At 45.1% G+C, this 27838-nt stretch overlaps 1 protein-coding gene across 1 annotated transcript in view; it reads right to left on the bottom strand.

Moving 5' to 3' along the window:
* Window positions 1-27838, bottom strand: part of LOC147725847 (extracellular calcium-sensing receptor-like) — a 109164-nt gene that overhangs the window by 58097 nt on the left and 23229 nt on the right. The window contains exon 2 of the mRNA XM_086963373.1: window positions 26077-26368. Coding sequence (XP_086819499.1) covers window positions 26077-26368 — 292 coding nt within the window. The remainder of the gene's footprint in view (window positions 1-26076; window positions 26369-27838) is intronic.

The raw sequence follows: 27838 nt of genomic DNA, 5'->3' as shown, positions 1-27838 counted from the left end.
TATTGTTGTAGCCGATAATGTTCCGACATTTCATTCAAGCCGTCGATGGCTGTATTAAATTTGATTATTAGCATTGCTTCGCTGCGGGCTAGTTTATCTTCAATGTCCCCACCTCAGGGGTCTCTCTCAATCTTAGTAATCACTGTCCATGTATTTGCTGCCCCAGTTCAGAAGAAGGCACCCTTTTCCAACACAAGGAGGTTTTTTGGAAACATGAAAAATTCTCAAACTGTAAATCAAGATATGTCATCTATGGGGTGAGATGCCCATGCAACAAACTTTACATTTGGAAAACGAGCCAGGAAGTAAGATGTCGCATCACACAACATAAATCACGAATAAAAAATAATGTGATTTCTGCACCTTTGGTAAACCATTGGCAGATCAATAAGCATACACTGGATGACCTAAGATGGACAGTGATTACTAAGATCGAGAGAGACCCCCGAGGTGGGGACATTGAAGATAAACTAGATCGCAGCGAAGCAATGCTAATAATCAAATTTAATACAGCCGTCGACGGCTTGAATGAAATGTCGGAACATTATCGGCTACAACAATAAACATGTTGTGCTCTATGAACACGTTCCGCAATGATAGCTGAGGGTTAGGCGTGCACTTGACTCGATAGACCTGAATGCTCTACTTTGATCGCATTTACTGTGCCGCTAACGTATTACATATCATAAAGACCAAACTTGCACTTGTGTTATCATACTGGCACCATTCTGCATGAGCCTGACTCGGAGACGATCTTTGAAAGACTACAAGTCCCATAATTCCCAGAAACCGGAAATCACTCGGCGTTCGCATACATACGGCAAGGAGAGCCGGTTGGCTGGCAGTCCTCTGGAACTGAAACATAGAGGAACATGGTGCCAGCAAATGAAATTGGATTTGTTTGGAGTCAAAACAGACAAGCACAGGTAAGATTTCTCTGGCGTAAATGTGAGCTGGCTGATTCTCGATTCTTCGATACCCGGAACCACTGGTATACTAATTGTGATCCATTCGATCCCCACAGGGAAACCGCTCCGCCTGCTTTCATCTTTCTCTACCGGAGCGACTTACACGCTATTTTTCAAGTAAGCCGTTTATATTCGTTATTGTTTTCGTGCCTGACACACCAGGTATCATCCCCGAGTCTGACACATGCTCCTTGTATTACATAGAGTTCATACTCCATAAAAAGACACAAGTCAGTTACGAAGGAAAACATGTGAGTACCTTGCTGTATGGTGTACATTGTAGCGAGTTCCTTGAACCTGAGGAAGAGCAAATAGATACAGGATTGAGTTGGGTTATCATTTTTTCTGTTTCAGATCCCCTGACTTAAGAAAACAAGCACCAGTGAGGTAGGATTAGTTCTTCCCCCTTTATTATGAAGTGACACAGCTTTGGTCGTCTTTTTAGACTGACTTCTGCCTGTCTTCTCATTTACAGCTACGTGGTCCTGAAGAGAATTCCCTTGAAGAAAGGGTTTTCGAAACGCGTAGACCGTTTTTTAAAACACTAGGACGTTCTTAAAAACATCAAAGTCTTTAAAATAATTGATTTGATTTCCTGTGTTGTTTTTTGTAATTACTTTTGTAAATAGCTTATGTTGAAAATCGATGTCAATTGATTCTTGTTGAAAATCGATGTCAATTGATTCTATGTTTGTTATGTGTATGCATGATTGAATGATTATATTGAGTGCTAGAAGTGTTGTCGTGAATAAATGTGGAGTGAAATTAGCAATGTACATAAACATGTGAATTTTCTACGAAATATGTTTTGACTCAAAAATAAAAATAAAAATAATTGATTTATTCTGGACGAAATAGTTGGTCCTAAGATTTACTGTTTAATTGAGTAGGTTGTGTGGTCACTTCCAGGCCCCATACTAAGTAATTGGCAATATTGGTACTTGTTTTGGTTGTTAGATTTATTGAGGCTGGTCCTTATTGCCTGTTAGCCCAGACCCAGTTTTGGTTACGGTTAGGAAAAGAATGGCATATGATTGATGCTTCAGGAAGGCCAGACATTTCCCAGGAGTGATTTATATTTTTCTGTCTGCCCTACTTGTGGAGTGATAAACGAGGTAACACAGGTACGTTTTTTTTTACTGTCCTCAATAGCAACACATCTTACCTTCTAAGGACAGCACAGCAAACGGTTTAGTGTAGGGTGCTGATTGTCTTAATCACTGGAGTTTTAATGGGAATGCATTGCTGCTCATAGTTCTTAAGCATCGTTATGATGGAAAAGGGCAACGCAAAGCTGCTTGGGCACTCACTGTATCCTGGATTGCATTGGAATTGAAGATTCCGCCTTAGTAATTTGGAGTCAGGTATCCATATCTTGTAGGTTAACTGGTCATATGTTTATTGACAAAGTTACAGGTTACTTAGTAGAATACCCCACCTGGAGCAGCATCCTCTCTGCTTAGCCTACTCTCTCTATGTCTCGTCTTCAGTCCACTCATAAACATTCTATGACATCACACACTGGCTGAGCAGGGAAGGGACCATTACAGGGCAGGGGTTAACCCAATACGAGTTTGTGGACCTAGGTACAGTTCAATATGGAAAAACAGTGGTCCTCAAACCAATCAATCATTGAAGTAAAATTAATTACAGTTTCCTGCGTCTTCCGAGCTTAAATAAATTCCACGCTCTTGGAGAGAAACATTACTTCCACATGAAGAACACAGGATGTGCAGCAACTGAATTAGTTATGAAACAAAATTAATTTATTCCAATTCATACATTTTTGCAAAAACGTTTGAAAAGGTTGCTCCAAAGGGAACGTGCAAAGGAAAGAAGATGCTCAAAGGTTGGTGGGTGGGAGGGAAGAGAATCCCAGAGTGTAGATAAAAGAAAATTAGGGAATGTTAATGTTGGATTGATTCAATGTATCAATCTTAGTATCCTGGCCCAACGGTACTTCACATGGTCAATTTACATCAATTCTTCACAATCACAGATTTTCTTTAAGTAAGGCACGTACATGTAAAAGCGGGGGCGGGGGTTTGGACGGGTCCAGGTATTTGAGTATATATTCGTCAACGTTTCGACTCGGCTTGTGGCACATATGGAGGTTGAGCCTTGGCCTGCGAGACTTCTTCAGGACGGGGATGTTGGGGTTAAGGGGCAACCAACCCGTGGTTTAAAAACCTCATCTGCACGTGATAGCTGGCGGGAGTGATAATAAATTGGTGCGCAGGAACAGTCATTTCACTGCCACAAAAGCCACAACAGGGTCAGTCCTAAAGCAACTGAATTACACAAGTTCTGTAGTCCGTTGGTACGTCCTCACGGTAACAGTGAAATGCAGTTTTCTAAGTTCTAAGTGTGCTGCATTAGCACACTTAGAAGTTGAAAAACAGCATTGTTTCAATTATAGTTTATGTGCAGGAAGGGAACCCTTCCTGAACAAAAACAATCATTGGAGGTGATTTCCTCTTTCTATGTGTGCTGCAGAATGCAGAACGCCTTGAAACAGGAAAACAAAATGAGGAGAAATGAAAACATTTCTCCTCATTACGCCTTTGTACACTTCCCCTGGTGAGGAGTAGCATTCACACGCATTTCCAGATTTACGATTACTCGCAAATCTGGAAATGTGTCTTGTTCCATGGGTGTTTCGTGGGAACACCCACTGCAACATCCATGGTACTCCCCTTTCATGCAAATTTGCTACATGTAAAGAGGCCTTATTTTGAAGAACAGGAAAACTCACGCAGGGTGGCTTTTCCTGTCCATGTAAATAGGGAGCAGGAAAATGAGCCAACTGCACGTCACAAAATGTGACATACTGGTGGTGCAGGGGGCTTGTAAATCTCCCTCAGTGTTTTAAAAGAGGCCATGCTTCCACCCTAAAGTTAGATTTAACATTATTCTGAAACCGAGATACTACTGTAGTAACAGTAGTAGAATTAGTATCTGAAGTCAGTAGGGAGACAAGCTGTTTGTCATTAGTTAAAGTAGAATACATGTTCTCAACTTTCTCCACAAAGAAGCAAGCGAGAATCTCACACTGCACAGCAGTTAGAGCACAAGGGGTAGTCGGTGTATTAGAGCCAGATCGTTCTTTGACCACCTTAAAAAGGGTTTTATGACAATGCTGAGGTTGAGAGATTTTAGAAGAAACAAACAAATTTTACAGGCTATCTTATCATCTGGCTTATAGTATTTCCTCCATTGCCTTTCCAAATTTTTACACTTTGATTTCTCAATCTTAAGTTTCTCTGAAAACCAGGGGGCACATTTATAGGAAAGAGGGAGGCAGATGTCAAATTTCATGAGAAATCCATTTTTAAAAAGAACTCAATTTGGAGATAGTAGGCTTTAGTATAGATGGTCTAGAATCATCTTAAAAATTGTTTACGGCACCAACATTGAGTTAAGCCCACTGTCTAACTTTAAATATAGGTCCATCCATAACTGCAACGGTGCAAGCTGCGATCGTAAGCAGATATGACACTGGAAAGTGGTCAGACCAGCACAAAGGGAGAGCGGGAGGGCAGATCAAATCCAACAAAGTAGAAAAAATGTGATCAAGCATAGGTAGGGCCTGAATTACAAAGATGGATATTCAGTTCTTCAAATTCGGAGATGAACGCTGCACTATTGGTGCACGTATATTCATCTAGGTGAAGATTAAGGTCCCCCAGAATAGTGAAATTAGCAGAATTCAAAACATAAGATGTTATCAGATCCTAAAAGGGTCCTGCCCAAGGTCCGGTTGGGCCAGGAGGATGGTAGACTAAAGTACGAGACAATTTGAACTAAGGTGTGAGTGTAAGTTTGAATAACAAAGCTTCACAGTCATTAGCAGGTAAGTCAACAAAATTGCAATCAATAGAACTTTTGTGAATGATAACAATGCCAGTCCCATTCTTAATTTCCTAACCTTCCGGAAGATGGAATAATTAGTAGGGAGCATTGCAGACACATCAGGCCCACTGACAGACAGAGAAGAAGCAAGAACAACATGCGAGAATAGACTAGCAGAGGAGTAGGGGTGCTCTTCCACTAGACCACCAGGGGTGAGGCACAGGTAGCAGCCAGCGGGTGAAGGAGGGCCTCGAACACCTACTTTGAAGGGGCTCAAGGTCAGAGCCTTAATGGTTGAGCTGCGCAAGGTAGAGTAGTGACACTGACACAGGAGGTCAGAGGTCTTGCAGCCATTGATGACCCCCCTGGTCGGGTATATAAGTGTAGGCATGTAGGGGGGGAGTTTAGTGGCAAGAATCCGTGTAGGATTTTATAATCAACATTTAACATTGAAATGGCCGATATGCCCTCTTGTCATGCACCGGTTTCCCTGGTTTCAAAAGTGGTTCTGTCAGGGTTTCACAGGTTATTGTTATTGTTATTATTCATTTATAAAGCGCTATATCACCCCGAGGTATCTAAGCGCTCACAATGGGCACATAACACTGGCAAGAACACATAACCTGTCACTACGAAGAACCCCAAGCTTCCAGGAAGAGCAGCGTCTTCAGGTGCTTTCTAAAGATGAGGAGATTAGTTTCTTTCCTCAAACTGACTGGAAGCAGATTCCATACTCGGGGGGCCATGCTGGAATAGGCTCTGCCACCCTTGGATACTAAACTGAACTTCGGGCATGTCAGATTACAGGTGGAATTTAATAGTATTACCATATCCCTAACTTCCTCAATCAGGTCTACTAAATAGGGAGCCAAATCCTCCACATATGCAGCATACAGCTCCACCGCGCGCCCATCCGTCCCTGGTGTTTTTCCCCTGGCCATAGCCCTTATAGATGCCTGATTCTCCTGCAGAGTAATACCTCCTAACTTTTTAAACTCTTCAGGTGATATGGTCAGGAACTTTACGGATGCAAGAAAAATATTAATATCTTCATTGTTCCCTGTATCAGCACTCATGTAGAGGTCAGAATAGTACATATAAAATTCTTGATTGATGTCCGTTTGCCTAAATAGTCTGATTCCCTGTTCTGTTTCTAGCTTTACAATTACTACTCCCTGCTTCGCGGGGTCTACAAGCCAGGACAATAACATGCCAGCTCAATCTATTTCTGCATGAGTACTGGTCATATCAGCTTTGTAATCAAACTATCCAAGTGCTTCAACATGCTCTGTGACCCTCTCCTAACCCTCTAATAGTACCGAGTCTATGTTGTTCAAGGGCCATCAATGCTCCTTCTGAAGCTAGTGCATCAGTCAGTAAAGTCCACCTCACTTCCACTGATTCAGCTATACACCCCCACGCATCACTTTAAATTTATCCCACTCTGCCTAAGGGGAAGATGCCATTCCAGAGTTGTCCTCTAAGTGTTGTGTAATACTATGTCCCACTAATTCCCAGAATACGGGGTCCGCCAGTGTTTCTAGTCTTAGTCTACACATGGGAATACAGGGTAAAAGTCTTCCCCATCTCAGTTGTAGTAAGATGGGGTAATGATCAGATATGATCCTAGAAATATATTAAACAGTGTATAATAATTCATGGACAACTAGGGTGCAGAGAAATGCATCCAGGATCACATGGAGGTAATGAAGGGGTGGTACAGTTGCCAAGAGTTAACACGTCCCCATTCTCACTGCCAGTTTTAGAATAAATGGCCTACTGTAATACTCTAGTAACTGGAGGGTCTCCCAGCAGGGGATGGGATCAGTCAAGAATGGGCTTTGTGACACAATTATAATCCCCTCTCATAATAACGGAGCCCACTAGGTATGAGGCTAATTTTCTTGATTGCTCAGCTAAACCTCCCCTTGATCCACTTTTGGGGCATGGCAATGTCCCTTCCATGTGGGTGGCCACTGATCACCACATAGCAACCTCCATGTCAATAAGGTCACCTGTATGTTGGCAAAGGACTTCCGGTCGCACCTATACCATTGCCCCTCTCTCAAATGCTGAGTAGAAGGTAAATAGGTCTGACCTCGCCATCCACGGTTCTTTGCCACTACAGATGTGTTTCCTGCAGCAGTGCTATCTGGACCCCGTCTGGTAAGATATGGATAGACTTTGTATGTCTTAGTCATCGGGTACATTCCCCTTACATTCGAGGATAGTATTTTACATGTCAAAGACACAGAAATCGCAGATGAGCATAGTGAGATGCTTGTCCTCCCAGTCCTATTCACAGCAGTATTACCAATCATCCGCCCAGTGATCATACAAGAAATCATTCATGGTGCATGACACATGTAACCCACCCCAACATTTAAATAACAACCAACCCAACTCACAGTCCCCAAGACAAGCAGGTGAGCTCCTCCCCATCCAAACTTACACATCTAATACAAAGACTTGTGGGTGAACCCATGCAAATCTAAAATAGAGATGTTGGAATCTATCTGGAGCATCCTGTCTAGGTCCCCCACTTCGCTTTGCCCCAAGATCAGTGGAAATGTCCTTACCGCTGTAGTCACTCTTCTGCTAAGCTTCAGTCATCATGTGTCAGGAAGCCCAACTCCTCTCCCAGTATATCAATCTTTGTTTCTAATGCTTCTCTGCAAGCGGTGATTGATTTATTTAATTTATTTTGTGTATTTTGTAAAGCGCGCAGCTACCCCAACGGGGTGTCCCGGAGCTGATTGACCAGACAGCGGTTGATCCAAAACGGAAACTTACAAAGAGAAAAGAAAGGTTTTAAGGGATCTGCGGAATTCAAGTTCTGACTGAATCATGCGGAGGTGAGGTGGAAGTTTGTTCCAGCGCTGGGTGGCACACACTTCAAAAGTTTTGTCTCCAGAACAAGCCTTTTTAAATTCTAGGAGTGATTAGTAACAGTTTAGTGTTAGAGCGGAGAACTCTAGAATTACTGTAAGGACTAAGGCTTGACCTAAGATGGGCTGGTCCTTTGCCCTTGGTAGTACGATAGGCTAGGGTCATGGCTTAGAACTCAATCCTTTTGATGATAGGGAGCCAGTGTAATTTGTGCAGGTATGGGGATATATATTGTCTAAGTGTAATGCCTCCGACCAAACGGGCCGCAGCATTTTGCACTGTCTGGAGTCTCTGGCACAGTCCTGCTGTTAAACCCAGGTAGAGTCCATTGGCATAGTCAAGATGCGAAGTTATGAGCGCATGGAATATTGTTTTGTGGATATTACTGGGTAGGTAGTTTATAAGCCTTTTTAAAATTTTAATTTTGGAGAAACAGGCAGCGGAATCTGTTTGTACCTGATTAGCAAAGGACAAACGATTGTCCCATCTGACCCCCAGGTTTCTAACCCAGGTTTCAGGTTTTAAACTCTTTATTTCGATTATTAGCAATCATAAAAGACATATTAAAATACAAAAGAATATAACTGGTTCATTTAAAATATCCAAAGGAAGTCAATGAACATATTTATTATTTAGACACTCACAAAAATACATAAGTGCACAAACAAAAGAGCATTTCTTAACAAGTGAATAAAACAGGATTAAATTTCAATTAGTGAATAAAAAAACCTGAATATTATATGTAGAATTTAAAAAAATAGGAAAAGACAAAAAATATTTAAAAAGTTAGGATTACAGTTCTAGATCGCGAACAATGAATGCAGTTAATAGGACATAGTCGTAGGGTGGTTTAACAGGTGTATACTTAAACTAAACAGATTATGGCAAATAGCAGAACGACTTTTGCACTTGGCGCTAAGACGAGCGCTTTTTTAACCTAAGGAGCCAAGCCCAGCCCAAGTACTTTGCCAAGGCTACCACAAAGACCTCTGAGGTGTTAGTCCTGAGCACCTGTATGGCTTCCATTGCTGTTTTATATGGTAAATTTTGGAACAGAGGTTTTAGCCATTTTTTCCGAGGTGCTCCATACCTAGGACAGGCAAAAAGGAAGTGACCTTCTGACTCAATATGACCTAAGCAGCACATACAATAAGGTGATATCCCTGTGGACCATTTGTTCAGAAAGATGTTTAATGGCAAAGCGCCCACTCTAAACTGATGGTACAGTTTCTTATCTAGCGGTCGGGAAATAACATCCCAGTATGGCTCTCTCAATAGGTCAATTTTGAATGTTAGAAACCTGCCTGTGAGGTCATTTTTATTGGACAGCATCACTCTTTTTAGGCGGGTAGTAGCCCAATATAGAGATTTAAATTCATCTTTAGGTGGGAAGGGATTAGATTGTGGGGATGACCAAAGATGTTCCAAGCCCATGTCTATCAGAATTGTTTTTACAGCAATGAGCCATGGTATTTTCCCTGAACCCCTGATGGACCTAACTTCTGACAATTCCTTTGCAAAAAGGAATAAGTCTGGGGATGTCCATATTCGTCTCCACAATGCCACTAACCTAAATCTTGCCATTTCATTTATGGGGGGGGTGCCAAGATCTAGGCAGAGAGGGAGCGAGGGTGTAGACTGTGGAAGGCCCACTAGGTTTCGGAGGAATCTACATTGAGTTTTATACAGATTAGACAAGTCCATGTGACCCCATAGATCTGCACCATATAAGATGGCTGTAGAGATTTTAACATCATAGATCTTAAGGGCCGACAGGACCGGTCTAGTGATTGATTCCTTCTGCTCTTTAACGAGACAGCCAGTAAGCCTGGCAAGTTTGAGTTGTTGCATATTGATCTGATCCTTCCATCTCAGACGGCTATCAAGGGTGACCCCTAGATAGGTCATGGTATCAACCTGTTCAAGGTTTACTCCATTCATCTTCACTGAACTTCGGACTGGGTGGTTTTTTGTGAAGACCATAAATTTTGTTTTCCCCACGTTGACTACCAGGTTGTTGATGGCACAAAACTCCTCAAAGCGGTCCAAAGCCCGCTGTAGTCCGCTGCGTGTTTTAGAGAGGATTAGAGTGTCATCTGCAAAGATGAGTAGCGGGAACCTCATCCCTGCCAACATTGGGGCATCAGTGGGAGTATCCAAGAAAAATTTAACAACTTGGTTGATAAAAAGGAGGAACAGGGTAGGGGCCAGGACACACCCCTGGCGGACGCCTCGGGTTACGGGGAAAGTTTCTGTGACTTGTCCCTGACCCCCCCACCTCACCCTGGCAAAGTTGTCCTCGTGGAGTCTTATAATAAGGTCCAATAATTCGGGTGGGCATCCCAAAGTTACCAGCACACCCCACAACCTGTCCCTGGGCACCAGATCGAAGGCGGACTTCAGATCAATGAATGCAGCATAGATGTTACCACCACCTAACCAAACCTCCTTCCAATAGATCAGGCAGAATCTAAAAACCTGATCTATGGTGCTCATTCCCGATCTGAAGCCCACCTGCATGGGGGACAGGATGTTCTCCATTTCAATCCAACCCTGGACCCTTCCCAAAACCATACGCGCCACTATCTTTTGAATCAAGTCGATTAAACTGATAGGGCGGTAGTTTGCTGGAATAGATTTATCACCCTTTTTATAGACTGGAACTATTTCTGCCCCTTTCCAGGATTTCGGGACTGTAGCTCCAAGTGCCAAAGTATTAGCTATTCTAGTGATATACGGGAGCCACAAAGTGGGATTAGATTTAAAAAGATCCGCCGGGATTAGGTCCATACCGGGGGCTTTGCCTCGGAGAGTAAGTGCCAATGCCAGCTCAACCTCAGCAACCGTAAAGGTGAGTTTCCCGCTTTCTGGGGTCTGCGTGAGTGGATTGCCTGAGGGATTTGAAGTATCATCGTCCCCAGCTCTAAATTGGGCCGAGTAAAATGATACCCAATCCTCGAGTGGCACATTATTTCCGGGTGTAGAAGAGTCGATGTTTTTGCCCCATTTAACCAACTCCCAAAACCTTTTCTGGTTATTAGAGGATGATGCCTCTAAAAGATCTGACCAGAACTCATCCTCCCACTCCCTTTTGGCTTTGCTAAGGGTTTTTTTGTAATGGAGTCTAGCAGCTCTCACTTTAACCATGTCCCGAGATTTGATGGCAGAGATGAGAGCTGTATGTGCCTCTCTACAGTCCTTGTTATACCATTTTTGGGGCAAGGGATTAGTTTTAGTAACAACTTTCCTACATGGTTTGGATAGCATTGATTTTAAGCTGTCAAAGCACTTAATATGAACACCCATCACAGTATTTGCAGCTCCAATCTCCACCCCTGACATATCTATTTGCAACATGTCATTAAGTGCATTTCCTACTACAACATTGATATTATTTAATAAGCATTCATCTTCTATAACCTGTGACCACTTCAATCTCCTCCTATCATTGGTAAGTAGGACATCCCCTGTATAGGTTGCAGATGGTTCCTCCCTTCTATTTAAATCCGGTGTCTTCATCGATAGGGACAGTGGGTTATGATCGCTTTCCGGGCGCTCTAAAACTACCATATCAATTAAGAGAGCCCAATGCTCCATGTCCAGTAAAATATAATCAATGCGGCTTTGCCTATGGCCATTATCAAAAGTGCTTTTTCCCTTCGCATCAGAGGCAGAGCGGCCATTACATGCCCTGAACCCATTTTGTAAGCAAAAGGCCGTCCAGGACACTGTGGCCTCTGTAGCTTTAGCCATCTTCTCCACTTGTAAGTCTGGAATACCCCAAGCAGAATCATCTGCCATAGTCCATGTGTCTCCCATATCTAGCACAGGTTCTATAGTACAATTTAGGTCCCCAGCAATGATGGTAGTGATACCTCCGACCATTTTCGTTATCATGTGATCAACAAGGTTCAACAGAGGTGGGCATCGACCGCCAGGAAGGCCTCTAGCATAGATGTTAATAATATTCATAACTTGCTTGTTCCCTTTGTTTAAAACAATGGATAACAGATCCTGATTCTCCACTGGGAACTCTGTTGGGTAAAAGCCCAGGGATTGTTTCACCCAGATTAGCAAGCCACCTGCGGCCCGCCCTTTACCTCCTTTTGTTGCGGGTTTGAAAAAGTTAGTATAGCCCAGCTTATGGACAGGCTCCGTTGCCCATGTTTCCTGCAACAGGATAATATCGTAGTTGTCCATAAAACTTGACCAATCCACAGACACAAGGCGTGCCTTAATACCCGCTATGTTCCAGGACAAAATTTTTAGATGGTCATTCAAATTGCCTGGCAACAAAGAGTGTAAGGGCTGTACAGATCCATGAGCAGCCCCTATATCATCATTATCCACTAGATGCTTAACACAGTCTACCGGGGCAGTGATTTTCTCCTCGATCTGGGACCCCTGGGTAACTACGTGTGGTCTAGGGCTGTTTGGCAGATATGTTCGGCCTCCCTCCCCGTCAACTAGATTGGTCAGTTGAATTGGGCATACCACGTTATAATCACTGGGGACTTGGGCTATCACACTACCAGTCGGAGACTCGCTAAAGGGATTGTTAAGTCAATCTATGGCTTCCAAGCCAGAAAGGGGGCCAAAATGATTAAAGAGAAAGGGGCGCTGGCAGTCAATCGGGGTCAGTACCATGGGATGTCTTGCAGCAGGACCTTTACGGAACAGAGGATAGGATTGGAAGGGTATATGCCTGCGCGGGTAGAAGTAGGATAAATCTAGTGTTTGTACATCCCACTGCCTTGCAAATCTGGGTACTCGTTTAATAGCATCTACTACCCATGAGTCTTTGAACGATATAAGGATACAGTCTCCTTCTAGATCTTTAGCCCCAGGCCCCACCCAATCTACTCTCCTCACATACAATATCTCCGTAGGAGTGGAGGGGGGTAGCGGGCGATTTTTGTTCAGCCAAAAGGTGACTTTATTACGAAGGTCACCATATGATTCCCTAGATCCTGGTTTTAATGGTGCTACGCCTGTCAAAACGATGGTGTGTAAGGCCGCTTCGGGTGGAAGATCAACACTGGGGATGTTTGGCCTTTTACGCCCCCCCTCCCTGCGACTGGTAGAAGCAGTATTTTGAGTTCTTGAAGAAATTGGTGAAGGACGATTTATATTAGATTGTATTTGAGGACCCATGTGTTGGCGCCCAACCATATTTTGTTTAGCCTCTGTTTTCGTTTGGGGCTTTAGTATCTGAGTCTGAGAACTAACACCTGGTTTAGAAGAGATGGTAGAAGAGGTATTGGTTTTTTGACCCCCTTTAGCTATGGTGTTATTTATTCCTGTCGTTTTATTGAGGGAATTTTTGCCGTTTTCCATATTCTTACTAGTAACCTTATTAGGTGCCTTACTTGGTGCTGGTGCATTAACAGTGCCCTTATTATTTAAGCCACACAAGGCTTGCAACATTGCGTGGTTTGATTGAATCAGACCCTCCATACTATCGATCTTTGAGGTCATGAGCCTAGTCCGCTCCAGGACTGGTAAAAGTAGTGTTTTAAACATGGCCTCCATTTTTGCCAGCAGAGCCTCATCACTATTGAGGCACATGGGACATGTAGTGGATGAACCTAAAGCCAAAAGTGAGGGGCATAGCATATTATTATTGTTAGGCACCAAGGGTTTTAGCAGGTTTAATTGGGGCTCGGGCCCCTGGCGCCATTCCCCTTGGACTGTATTTGCTTTATTGGGTGTCATATTTCTTTCCCCTGACATTCTGGAATCCCGTTTTCTCTTTTTGGTATTGGGGGCAGAGTTGGATATAGGTGAATTAGCCTTTACAACAGGATTAGAGATATTGGATTGATTAAGAAGAGGAGTTCCGGATAATTGGCTAAAATCCTGCTCCTCATTAATCACAGAGTCATTATCCTCCATCCCAATCTCCTGCGTATCTTTAGAGTCGTTAATACTAAGCCTTTTTTCCATTATTTTGTCTCTTGTGGACAGGCTACCCCCAATATTTTCTATATGGACTATTGCGTCCGTAGAGGTGGTATGGACACAATTGAAGGCAGCATGGGGTACAGATGGTGCAGGGGAGACAGATGTAGCTAAAGCCCCCAGCGAGGATCGTTTTCCACTAATCAGGTCTATTGAGAGCCTTTTCTCAACCATGGCAATTTCCTTTTCTAAGATGCCAGTGGCCCGGGTGATAAAAGCGTCCAAGGGGCCAGAGACGACACGATTAGATGTGTTGATTTGTACAGTACGTTCCTTCCCTGATCTTAATGGCATTTTGGGTGGTCTGCAGAACGTCCAGGGGGAGTGGGCCTGGGCCGGACTCTGCCGTACTCGAACGGCCTCAAACGGCCCGCTCTTTGCCCGGTCTTCGCCCCGGCCGTTGCCCCGCGCGCGTCCCGCGTGCGTCCCGCGTGCGCGTTGTCCACACAAGCTATGAAGGAAAAACAAGAGGAAGGGGCGGGAAGAGGACCAGCTGCGGCCGATCCACGCCGCTAGGAATGCTGGTCCTCGCAGTCCCGCCTCTACCCCTGTTGACCAGATGACAGCTTGCAAGGGGCGCGTTGGTGCTCAAAGCACGTGAAGGGAGGCAGAAAGGATGTTCCCCAGAGAGAGTCTAAGCCTACGAGCGGCTCCCGCGAAGCGGGGGCCGCGAGGCGTGGCGAAGTGGCCAGAGAGCAACAACACAGGAACAGCGCTTCTTTGCAGGAAGGGTCCCAAGGCTCACTCACTCCACACAGATTTTAAAGAGGAGGAGGAGGGGGCGGGAAGAGGACCAGCTGCGGCCGATCCACGCCGCTAGGAATGCTGGTCCTCGCAGTCCCGCCTCTACCCCTGTTGACCAGATGACAGCTTGCAAGGGGCGCGTTGGTGCTCAAAGCACGTGAAGGGAGGCAGAAAGGATGTTCCCCAGAGAGAGTCTAAGCCTACGAGCGGCTCCCGCGAAGCGGGGGCCACGAGGCGTGGCGAAGTGGCCAGACAGCAACAACACAGGAACAGCGCTTCTTTGCAGGAAGGGTCCCAAGGCTCACTCACTCCACACAGATTTTAAAGAGGAGGAGGAGGGGGCGGGAAGAGGACCAGCTGCGGCCGATCCACGCCGCTAGGAATGCTGGTCCTCGCAGTCCCGCCTCTACCCCTGTTGACCAGATGACAGCTTGCAAGGGGCGCGTTGGTGCTCAAAGCACGTGAAGGGAGGCAGAAAGGATGTTCCCCAGAGAGAGTCTAAGCCTACAAGCGGCTCCCGCGAAGCGGGGGCCGCGAGGCGTGGTGAAGTGGCCAGACAGCAACAACACAGGAACAGCGCTTCTTTGCAGGAAGGGTCCCAAGGCTCACTCACTCCACACAGATTTTAAAGAGGAGGAGGAGGGGGCGGGAAGAGGACCAGCTGCGGCCGATCCACGCCGCTAGGAATGCTGGTCCTCGCAGTCCCGCCTCTACCCCTGTTGACCAGATGACAGCTTGCAAGGGGCGCATTGGTGCTCAAAGCACGTGAAGGGAGGCAGAAAGGATGTTCCCCAGAGAGAGTCTAAGCCTACGAGCGGCTCCCGCGAAGCGGGGGGCGCGAGGCGTGGCGAAGTGGCCAGACAGCAACAACACAGGAACAGCGCTTCTTTGCAGGAAGGGTCCCAAGGCTCACTCACTCCACACAGATTTTAAAGAGGAGGAGGAGGGGGCGGGAAGAGGACCAGCTGCGGCCGATCCACGCCGCTAGGAATGCTGGTCCTCGCAGTCCCGCCTCTACCCCTGTTGACCAGATGACAGCTTGCAAGGGGCGCGTTGGTGCTCAAAGCACGTGAAGGGAGGCAGAAAGGATGTTCCCCAGAGAGAGTCTAAGCCTACGAGCGGCCCCCGCGAAGCGGGGGCCGCGAGGCGTGGCGAAGTGGCCAGACAGCAACAACACAGGAACAGCGCTTCTTTGCAGGAAGGGTCCCAAGGCTCACTCACTCCACACAGATTTTAAAGAGGAGGAGGAGGGGGCGGGAAGAGGACCAGCTGCGGCTGATCCACGCCGCTAGGAATGCTGGTCCTCGCAGTCCCGCCTCTACCCCTGTTGACCAGATGACAGCTTGCAAGGGGCGCGTTGGTGCTCAAAGCACGTGAAGGGAGGCAGAAAGGATGTTCCCCAGAGAGAGTCTAAGCCTACGAGCGGCTCCCGCGAAGCGGGGGCCGCGAGGCGTGGCGAAGTGGCCAGACAGCAACAACACAGGAACAGCGCTTCTTTGCAGGAAGGTTTCTAACCGAATCCTTAGGGGCCTGGCTCAGATCATGCGGCCACCATAGATTGGAGTTTATTGGAGATGGCTAGTTAAAGAACAGGACCTCGGTTTTTCCAGCGTTGAGTCTGAGAAAATTAAGATCCATCCATTTCGCAATACTCTTAAGGCAGGACTTTAGGGGGTCGAAGGTGAGGGATGAAGGCTCATTGTATGAGAAAAGGAGCTGGATATCGTCGGCATATGATGTTATTTTAATGCCTGGCTGAGCAATCATTTCGGCAAGAGGGGTCAGGTATACATTGAACAGGAGCGGACTCAAAGAGGAGCCCTGAGGGACACCCCATTTGAGTGGCCTAATTGAGGAGGTATAAGGGGGAGTGTGAACCTGTTGTTTGTGGTCAGATAGGAAGGAGGCAATCCAATTGAGAACCGTACCCTGGTTTCCAATGGATTTCAATAGTTTCAACAGGATTTGGTGAGAGACGGTGTAAAATGCTGCTGACAAATCCAGCAACACTAACACCGCTGTCGAACCCCGATCAAGTGTCCACCGCACAGAATCCGCCATTTCAATCAGAGCCAACTCTGTGCTATGGCCCGAGTGAAATCCATGCTGGGAATCATGAAGGAGACCCTTGGACTCTATAAAGCTGGCAAGTTGTTAATGGGCCAGCTTGATTACAGTATCTCTTGTAAAATAGGGCCCCCAGGTGGTCCTTGCATCTGCCCCTATCATTGTTGATTTAGTATCAGTGACCCTAGGCAGGGCCGGGGCTCTCACATTCAGGCCATTCTTTCTAGTCATTTTGCCCATAGAAAAAGATTAGGAACACAGCCTCCAGGTATTATAATGGTCCACTTCGTCTAGCGATCAGGGGTGATTCAGTATGGAGGGTGCAATTAGTCTGCTATTGCTACGCCACAGTGCCAGGCAGCTTAAGGTAAGTTGCAAGGTCTCCTCCTCAGTGATCCTGAGTATCTCAGCCCAGTGGGAGAGTGCCTCCTCTGTGGGGTAAAACGGGTAGACAAGCACACTTTATGAGTAAGCTCCAGGAGTTCCGCTGGTTGGGTCCAGGAATATCCCCTTTGTTGCAGTGATAGTTGGGCACTGCACTAGGCCACCAGGGTTTCAGCCAATTCAAATTGCTTATATGGTGGATCTCTTTGGCCTCTATGGGCATTTAGCAGCACCGGGGGCATGTCTTGTTGTGCCCCAAACCCTGTGTTGTGTGGGCTTCAATGAGTGACTCTAATCTCTGCCAATTTAAGCCACTAATCTCCAGCAGGGTGTAATAACTTAGTTTTTGCTGACACTCCTGTACCCCTATAAATCCACAACCCTTGACTGTAGTAAAAATCACAACATTTTATTAAATGAGATTAAATAACTACTAAAAATTAAACAACTATATAAAAATTAAACAATAATAATTACAAAAATGTGCAGCCTATAAAATTAAAAAATATACTAAAATATATTTCATTAATTAAAAAGTGATGTTATTAACACCTATATTTGTGTACATGATATAAATAACATCTATGTTTTCAAAATTGACATTTCCTATCTTAAATCAATATTCTTGATAATGAAATTCTTGCAGATTATATTTTGGTTGGACACTATTTTGGTTTCGATATTTTGTCTGAGTATCTCAAGTTTACTAAACTTAATACTGAAGTTTAATGAACTTTAAAAAAAAATCAAACATTTGAAACATTTATAGTATACTTCTAATTCCAATTTCCACTGCAATTTGTTACTTAAGGGCATATTAGGATCTCTGCAATTTCAAAATTGACCGAACTCTGGTCGTGGCCTGAAACTGCAATCACCATGCAACTAAACATGGCATGGCTGCAAACTCCCATTTCCCTATGGGAGCTTTTGTTGCGGTCAGAAACCGGATGCAGTACAAGCTCCTATAGAGAAATGAGAGGTACTGTAAATCCCTGCACTCAGGTGCCCACCTTGACAACACGTGTAGGCCACAGACAGTAGAGGGCCCTGCTTGGGGTCCCCAAAGTTACTTTCCAACAGGCTTTCCCTGTCGGAATGCCCAACATTGCTTGACAGAAACCAACATCCTAATCACATTGGTGAAAACACTGTCCGTTAGGGTTTATGATCAGTTTCAGACTGACTGCCGGGGTTCTTGAGCCAAGACTTTTTTATTCACCTGTGCCTGTACTTGCTTTCTTTCCCAGACTTGTTTTTATTCCCCTGTGCCTGTAATTGCTTTCTTGACCAGACTTGTTTTTTTATTCCTCTGTGCCTGTACTTGTTTTCTTGCTTAAACTTGTTTTTCCTTCCTGTGCCTAGTTCTCCTGTGGCCCCCGATGGTTTTTCATGGCACTGCGTCCCTGCGGCCCGCCCTCCTGCAATCCCATTTGCCGCCCTGCTCCCGCCTCCCAGCTGCTCCTCCCTCCCACATCCCCTAATATGGAAGCCGCAAAGCGGTGAAAGGAGCAACCTATGACCCTGCTCGCAGGCAGGTCGCTCCCCCTACTGCTGCACAGCTCTGCCTGCATTGTTTTTGCCTAATCTTGTATTTTTCCCCTTTGCCTCACTTGCTTTCTTGCCCAGACTTGTTTTTATTCCCCTGTGCCTGTACTTGCTTTCTTGCCCAGAATTGTTTTTATTCCCTTGTGCCTGTACTTGCTTTCTTGCCCAGACTTGTTTTTATTCCCCTATGCCTGTACTTGCTTTCTTGCCCAGACTTGTTTTTATTCCCATGTGCCTAACTTGCTTTCTTGCCTTAACTTGTTTTTCCTTCCTGTGCCCTGTTCTCCTGCGCACCCGCCTTTTTATCCTGCCGCTGCATCCCTGCGTCCCGCCTTCCTGCAATCCTATTTGACGCCCCGCTTCCGCCTCCCAGCTGCTCCTCCCTCCCACATTACCTCATATGGACAACCCTACGCGGCCGCGCTCAGCGGGCGCGCAGCTGGCACACCTAAGGCAAGCCCGTCCGTGCCCATCCGTGCCTGGACTGCGTCTAGCGCCAGGACCCCTGGACACCACAAACGCCACAATGCCTGACACCGCTACAATGCCATAACACTCCACACACACAAGACCGGACCATCACACACCTGCTTCCTGGCCACCCCGAATCGCACCCATGGAGCTTCAGAAGCATCCGCCCCACCATGCTGCCGACCAGGAAAGAACCCAACCACCTCAGATGCATCCTACTCAACACCCGCTCTGCCCAAAAACATGCAGTTGAACTCTGGGACCTACTCGACTCATCCTCCCCAGAGACCTGGCTGAACCCCACCTCGGCACCCGACATAGCCACAGCCGTCCCGGAAGGCTACAAGATCACCCGCAAGGACCACACCAACAGAGCAGGAGGAGGAATCACCATCGTCCACAGGAACACTCTCAGAGTCTCGACCAACATAGACGACACCCTCAGCACCGCCGAACACCTGCACTTCCAGATCCACACCAACCCCAACACCACCCTCAGAGGAACCCTCATCTACAGACCGCCCGGACCCCAACCACAGTTCAGCGACTCCATTGCGACTTCGTCATATCACACGCCCTCGCCTCCACGGACTACATCCTCCTTGAGGACCTGAACTTCCACCTTGAGAACAATGACGACACCAACTCCACCACCCTGATCGACAACTTAGCCAACCTCGGACTCAGACAACTTGTCACAACACCCACCCACTCTGCCGGTCACACGATTGACCCCATCTTCTCCGCAAGCCCCCACATCTCCTTCAACCATGTCTCCGAACTCCACTGGACCGACCACCACTCCTTCCACTTCACCTTCAAGAAACCCACCACGTACCACCGCACACAACAGATGCCGCACCGCTGCTGGAGCAAAGTCACCGAAGACCAGCTAACCACCACCCTCGCCCAGAACCCACCCGCCAACCATACCCACCCCAACACCACTGCCCGCAAACTCAGACAGTGGATGAATGACTGCACTAACAACCTCACCCCGATCAAGAAACCCTGCAACAGTCATACAAACAAGAAAGCCAGCTGGTTCACTGAAGACCTACGAGCCTCCAAGCAAACATGCCGAAAGCTGGAGAAGATCTGGCCCCGTCAGCGAACATCGGACAGCCATGCCGCCCACAAGAATGCCACCTGCAGACACCATCACCTCATCAGATCCACCAAAAGGGCCTCCTTCAAAGACCGCCTTGACAACAACACGCACAACAGCAAAGAGCTCTTCAACATTGTGAAGGAACTCTCCAACCCCAGCTCCAACACCAATGACGTCCCACCCTCGCAAAACCTGTGCGACGCGCTGGCCACCTTCTTCCACCGCAAGATCACAGACCTCCACGACAGTTTCAACGCCATGACCGCCCGACAACCACTGAGACTTCCGCCCCCACGACCACTATCCGCACCAACCGCCTGCTCTACTGGACCAACATCAACGACGATGATACCATCAAGATCTTGAACCCCATCCTCTCCGGATCTCCGTCAGGTCCATGCCCACACCACATCTTCAACAAAGCAAGCACATCCATTGCATCCCATCTCTGGAAACTCATCAACACCTCCTTCGAGACAGCAACCTTCCCAGAGAGCTGTAGGCATGCTGCGATCAACGCCTTACTCAAGAAACCCAAGGCGGACCCCAAGGACCTGTTATGTTATGTTATGTTAGGTTATGTTATGTTATGTTATGTTATGTTATGTTATCTGTATTTATAGAGCGCACAGATGCCCCAGCAAAGGGTCGTCCTGGCGCTAATAGAACAGAAAACTGGACAAAGCAATACCAAAGAAAACAAACACAACAACATTAGAGATCCAGTGGGAAGAGGAAGGTTTTTACAGCTCTCCTAAAAGCCAAGAGACTGTCAATCGCATGGATATGAACAGGGATAGAGTTCCACAGCCTGGCAGCAAGCACACGAAAGGAGCGGCCGCCGGATCTGGACCTCGTAAAGCGTGGAACTATAGCCAAATGAAGGCTTGAGGACCTCAGAGAGCAAGTGGGAATATAAGGAGAGATAAGATGCTCCAGGATCTGAGGAGAAGTTCCAGCCCATCTCCCTGCTCCCGTTCCCGGTAAATATCATCGAGAAGACCGTCAATGAACAACTGACCGGCTACCTCAAGGAGAACAACATCCTGGACCTTTCCCAGTCTGGGTTCTGCAGCAACCACAGCACAGAGACTGCCCTCATCGCCGCCACCGAAGACATCAAGTCCCTGCTGGACAACTGAGTAACGGCGGCCCTCAACCTCCTGGACCTGTCAGCCGCCTTCAACATATTATGTCACCACACACTATAAACACGCCTCCACAATGCTCGGATCCAAGAGAAGGCCCTGGACTGGACCACCTCCTTCCTCTCCGGCAGAACACAGAGTGTCCTCCTTCCCCCCTTCTGCTCCGAAGCCACTGAGATGATCTGCGGCATACCCCAGGGCTCATCCCTCAGCCCAACCCTGTTTAACATCTACATGGCATCGCTCGCCCACGTCGCCCGTCGGCATGACCTCAACATCCTCTCCTACACCAATGACACCCAGCTGATACTCTCCCTCACCAAGGACCCCCACACCGCCAAAACCAACCTTCACGAAGGAATGAAGGCCAATGCTGAATGGATGAGGAACAGCCGACTGAAGCTGAACTCGGACAAGACGGAGGTCCTAATCCTCGGATCCAACTCTTCGGCCTGGGATGACTCCTGGTGGCCAACCGCACTGGGAACCATTCTAACACCCACCGACCATGCACGCAACCTAGGGGTCATCCTCGACTCCACCGTCTCCATGACTAAAGAGGTCAACTCCCTCTCCACCTCCTGCTTCAACACCCTCTGCATGCTCCGTAGGATCTACAAGTGGATCCCCACTGAAACGAGTGGAACAGTCACCCAGGCCCTTGTCACAGCAGGTTGGACTATGGAAATGCCCTCTTCGGCAAAACTCCCGAGATGGCTCCAACGCATCCAGAACGCCTCTGCACGCCTGATCCTCGACATTCCTCGCCGCAGCCACATCACACCCCGCCTGAGAGACCTGCACTGGCTCCCGGTCAACAAGAGGATAACCTTCAAGCTCCTCACCCACGCACACAAAGCACTCCACAACCCCAGACCAACGTACCTCAAAAGACGACTCAGCTTTTACACGCCGCTCTGCCGCCCTTGCCCTTGCGAAAGTCCCCCGCTTCTGAAGAGCGACCTCAGGTGGCAGATCCTTCTCCCACCTCGCCGCAAAGACCTGGAACACCCTCCCCATCCACCTATGGCAGACCAAAGACCTGCTGACCAGAAAACTCCTCAAGACCTGGCTTTTCGAGCAGTAGCAGCATTCCCCCCCCCCAGCGCCTTGAGACCGTCATGGGTGAGTAGTGGGCTTTATAAATGACATGATTGATTGATTGATTGATTGATTGATCGGAAGCCAGTCAGATAGCACATTAAACTCTGACCATTTTTTTCAGAGTTTATATAAAATATGTTGGAAGGTAAGTCTCTGACGAGCAGTCAGAGGCTTACCGACCGACATGGTAATTGGCCCCTTAATTCTAAATGCCATTTTAATTAGATTTCTATGGAAGATGCAACCGCCTATTTACTTAATTCCGGTGCCAAATTTTACAGCCGAAAAAATAAGACAGTAAAGCATTAATCAATTATCTTGAGATTCAGAAATAGCACATTAATCTGGACTCCATTTTAAAGGAAGTGAATAACCATATACCTGGAAATGCTGAAATCTTGGAGGAATTTAAATCCTATTATTCTATTTTGGATACTCAAGATGCGCTCTCTTCTCCTCAATTTATTTCACATGATCTATCTTCTATTCATAAAGAGCACAACTCTTCTGTTGACTTCTATCCTTTAGAAAGTGGAGAATCCTGTTCATGAAGTCATGTCAATGAAAGTAATCAATAAAGGGAACATTCAAGTTACCAATTGATTTTGATCTTCATTTAAAAAAATCAAATTACCTAAACATTTTTCAAGTTATTTTAATTTTTTATTTATAATAAATCAACAAAGAGAGAATTCCAAGAAGCTTTGATCTACCTTATCACTAAGGAGGGTGAAGATCACAAATTTAGCAAACATTATAGACATATCTCTTTGCTCTTCAGGTTGATCCACTCTTCCCAATGACTGATTGGGGAGAACAAACTGGGACCTGATTGACACCACAAGACTTTTTCTTAATATAATGAGCAAACCACATAAATTAAAACATTCTTTAGCAGCAATCTCTAAAAGCTATGAAAGCGCTTGACCATATGAGTTGATCCTTCATTTTCAATGCTCTTAGTTTGGTTTGTCTCCATACTCATCTCTGATGCCTAATATGCTTGTTAAGGGTCTTTCATCAAAACTCTTTTCATTACACAGAAGGTCAGGCAAGGCTATCTGCTTTAACCTCTGCTTTTTATTTTGGTTTTAGAACCTATCCTCCTTAGGCTTCGGCACGACTGGGATATCAGGAGTTTTTAATATGGACAGATTAAATTAGCTGTGTATGTGGAGGACATGTTGTTGTTTATATCTTCACGATCCTCTTCCTTGCTGACTTTTTAAATGAAGTAAACTATTTTATTATGATTTCAGGTTATGAACACTGAAAAATGTGAAATTCTCTCATTCCATTTTTTATCCTTTCAGCATTCCTTTTCCTCTGTTATTTTTAATATTTCACAATTGTCAAATAGTCATCAGTTTTCTATCATATTATATTACATTATATTACATTGCATTGTATTGTATTGCATTAAATGACATTGTATTACATTACATTACATTGCATTGCATTGTACAGTATTGTATTGGATTGTATTTTATGGTATTATATTATATTACATATTCCATTCAATTCTATTATATTATATTACATTCTATTATATAATATTGAATTGTATTGTATTGTATTATAATATAGTAGATCATATCATATTATATTATATTATATTATATTGTATTGTATTATATTATATTATATTACATCATATCATATTATATTATATTATATTGTATTGTATTATATTGTATTATATTACATTATATTATATTATATTATATTATATTATATTATATTATATTATATTATATTATATTATATTATAATACATATCATTTTATTGTTAAGAGATTACTTGTTATCTATTGCCTCGTAATCTATAATATCATTTTCTTCAATTATAAAATGTCACTGAGCTTGAGCCTACTGTTTGTATCTCATTTCTCATGTAGGCCCTAAGGATTCATGTCTGGGATTCTAGGCTCATTGGTAGCTCTGCATGCGTCCAAGTCATGTTCTGGTTTAGCAATAGGGTCTTAGGACCATAATATCCCATACAACCCAACTCCTACTATTTTTAATATCCCTGGCATATCCAAAAATAAAGGGAAACTGGGATCTGACAATGGATTTTTAATCTTTATCCCACCCTGGCCAAAATATATTTCTATGAGTCCCTGAAACATAGTTGAGCCCACCCTGACTTCTAGGCACCAGGGTGTCCCGACGATGAAGCATGACACCATTAGGGTGTGTGAGGGAATATAAAGCAAAAGGACGTGCCTCCTTCCCCATCTGCCGGTGGAGAATTACCCGCAGCTTCACATAGGGATATTCCACCAGTGTCAGTTCAGAATCCATTCCTTATAATCAACCGGTTCTGTCGGTTAAATATCTAGGGGAGTACTTTATATGAAACAGTGTTACAACACGGGAAGTTGCACTCCCCTTGTGAGTTCCTCTCAGCCCTGAGAGGGTACTCAATATGCTGGAACTGCAATAAATCCACTGAAGATCTTCCACACCTCATAGTCCAATGCAACTCCATTTCCCATTTTTGGAAACAAGTATCTGATTTAATTTGGTCCCTACTGAGCATTCAGCTAAAGTTTGACTGCACTGCACTCATTCAAGGATTCCTAACCCACATCTCAAATCACCCAGTGATAGGCTCCTGGTAGATATTTTACTGACCGTGACCTGTAAATCTGTTCTAGCTATTTGGAAAAACACTGCAGCTCCAAGTTTCAACTCCTGGTTATATTGGATATTTTATTTGAGAGGGGTCGACAACATTTCCCTCCTAACTCTCTCTGAAAACTCAGTCTAGACCTGTTTGGGAAACACTGGTTGACTATTTTGCCCACACTAAACCTGCGTGACCTCCATATTGCAACAATCTACAACATCACTACTAGTCATTGTTCAACTCCTCAAACTTCTTACCACCTGTTTGCAACTTCCCCAGATAGATACTGGTTGATTATTTCCCCAGAAATGTCATGCCTCCCATTAGAGCGTTCTTTTGATTTCTTTTTAGTTGCGTGTGTTAATTAATATGTTATATTATATTTTGCTAAGGCTTGTTATTCAGGACCTAATGTGAATCAAGACCATATTTGTTTGCTTTGTTTTTTCATCATTTCTCTTAAGGTGCCATGTTTATTAATACTAATGTACAGTACACTCTACCTGCTGACCCCACATGTGTCTTGTACAACTGTATCAAGCAACATTTTGTTCATTTCTTTTTTGTTATAAGACTAATAAAGTCTTTGAAATAAAAAGGAAGTTATATCATATCTAAATGAAAGCTAGAGTCCATTTTGGAATGCTGATACAGGCATGTTTTATACTTATGCTACACTGTTCTAACATGCCTGTCATGTTGTCTCTACATGCATCATATTGCCCATCTTAAAAATAGACCTACTAAAATTCCAGGAGGACTTTGCCAATGTCGGTGCAGTTCTTTAAGAATGAGATAATCTGATGGTAACAGTGGCAGGCAGTAGTCTGTGGGGTGAGGTTACAGCAAGAAAGGCAAGGGAAGGAGACACCAAGTTACAGCAATGGAGTCAGTGGGGACGGTGCAGGGTGGAATGATTGTTTTTCACTGACTATGCCACTTTAGACAGAGACCCGTCACATTCAAAACAAACTCATTCCTACTCCAGTAGAAACAGTCCAACCTAAACTGCCAGACAACAACAAAAGCAACCTAAGTCTAATTTCAGCCTACTTATTACATCAACATGTTTTACCTTTCCTTTGTTTATTTTCCTTATTTCACATGTTTACATTGAACCAGACCTCCATTTTCAAGAGTTTCCTAAACACACACATCTTTGGGATGTTCGCTCACGAAACACAAGTTTCCTACCTGAGGATACCTGTAGATTCCTAGGAGCTGGGCTATAGAGAAGGATGTTGTAGATGACAGGTCTCCAATAAGTCCAACCAGTGTGCCATTACTCTGGCAGCTGTAGTTTGGGACTGGATAGTCCCTCTTTGACAATATGTTTAACGTGGCTTGAAGAGCGTTCATCACACTACTGCAAGAATCATAAATATGATAACCCAGTGTGAAGTTTCCTAGGAGATTAGGGTTTCTGTTGATCTCTTCTGTGGCATAGATTAGAGCCAGCAGGTGCCGAAGATGGCGGAAGGATACACTGAAATATAAACAACAAGTTTGGCTCATGGTTCATGAAGTTCACATTTTAGCAGTTAGAACAATGATATTAATGCTACCAGTTGACGCCAATTTGAAATGTGATGTAAGAGGGGTGGGCTGACGAATTATCATAAACATGTGTTCCCCTACAATGTGCTGTGATAAATGAGTACCTACCTCCACCGTGAATCCACATAAAAAAGTGCATTTAAAAATACATGATGGTAATGGAATGTGGCCTAAAGATACACAAATGTGACGCTGCTGGTGATAGGAGCATTGATGTTATACTATGTGAATGTATCAATATCACTGGGTGGATTGTATTTTCCAAATGGGTTATAATACTATAAAGAGACTTGACAAACCTCTTCTTCCTGATAGCATAGGTCCCCAGTGCTGAGACTCTATATGTTATGTATGTCCAGGAAGTGATATTGTGAATGTGTTCATCACATATTATCTTTTGTTGCTGATAAAACTCTAGCTGTCACGATGTAAAGAGAGATAGCAAGAGGGACATTAACCTATTATTCTCCTCCATGAGGACATAGGCCGAAGGCACAAACTGACTGACTGATCACGGAAAACTACAGCTTGCTATTCTGCAAAGGGAGACCTGCCCACATTCCCCACCTCATCAAGAACAACTAGAACAAAGTACAGGGCTTTGCATTTCAATGTAACTAAATATACTGAATGTGTTATACACATGAGGGGCTATGCACATTTGGATTTCAGTCATTGTCTGGTTGCCTGAATGTGTCTTTGAATTAGGAAGGGACTTTTCAGTAGGTTGTATGATAATATGGTGATTTTGGGGCCCTTGAGAGAGGTGCTTGTTTGATGTTTGATATTTCTAGCTAACAGCATCAGTTGTAATCTTCATCATAGTGGAGGTCATCAAGGGAACACGGCCCATCATTACCCTGGCTTACTCTTGACCACACTTTACATGACACAAAACCAAAATCTCCAAGAGCTTGCTATGTGGCTCCTAGACATGGACAGATTCAGGTTGTTGAAGGTTGTTCTAGGGAATGTTCAAGTCACAAGTAGAGATAGGATTCAACATATAGGGCCCGGTTACGTGTTTGGCAGTCTGTGGACAGCTGGGCCCGCTGTGTTGTTGCAATGGTTTGAGCACAGTTGTCCCACCCACCCTAACATGAGTTGCAAACTATGCCAATATGAGCACCACTGCTACTCCATTAGCAGTGCCACCTCCCACAAGGCGCAATAGTTACGGTTCTGCAAAATCTGGCTCTGTGAGGCGCGGACCGCTACTCAAAGCTCCCAGCTTATCACAAGTTGCATTTCAGCTGGCAGAAGTGAGGTGGGCCAACCTCCACACAGGATGTGGTAGAAAGGGAGGGATGTGAGGGCAAAACTTACCTCAAAAAGTTCTCTGATGTCATGGAGGCCCTCCTACCCATTGTGCTGCTGCTCTACCTGATTGACCACCTCC

This window comes from Lissotriton vulgaris, chromosome 3_1 (genome assembly GCF_964263255.1).
Source record: "Lissotriton vulgaris chromosome 3_1, aLisVul1.2, whole genome shotgun sequence".
NCBI lineage: Eukaryota > Metazoa > Chordata > Amphibia > Caudata > Salamandridae > Lissotriton > Lissotriton vulgaris.
Note: the sequence above shows the minus strand (reverse complement) of the source record. Positions and strands in the feature narration are given on the sequence as shown.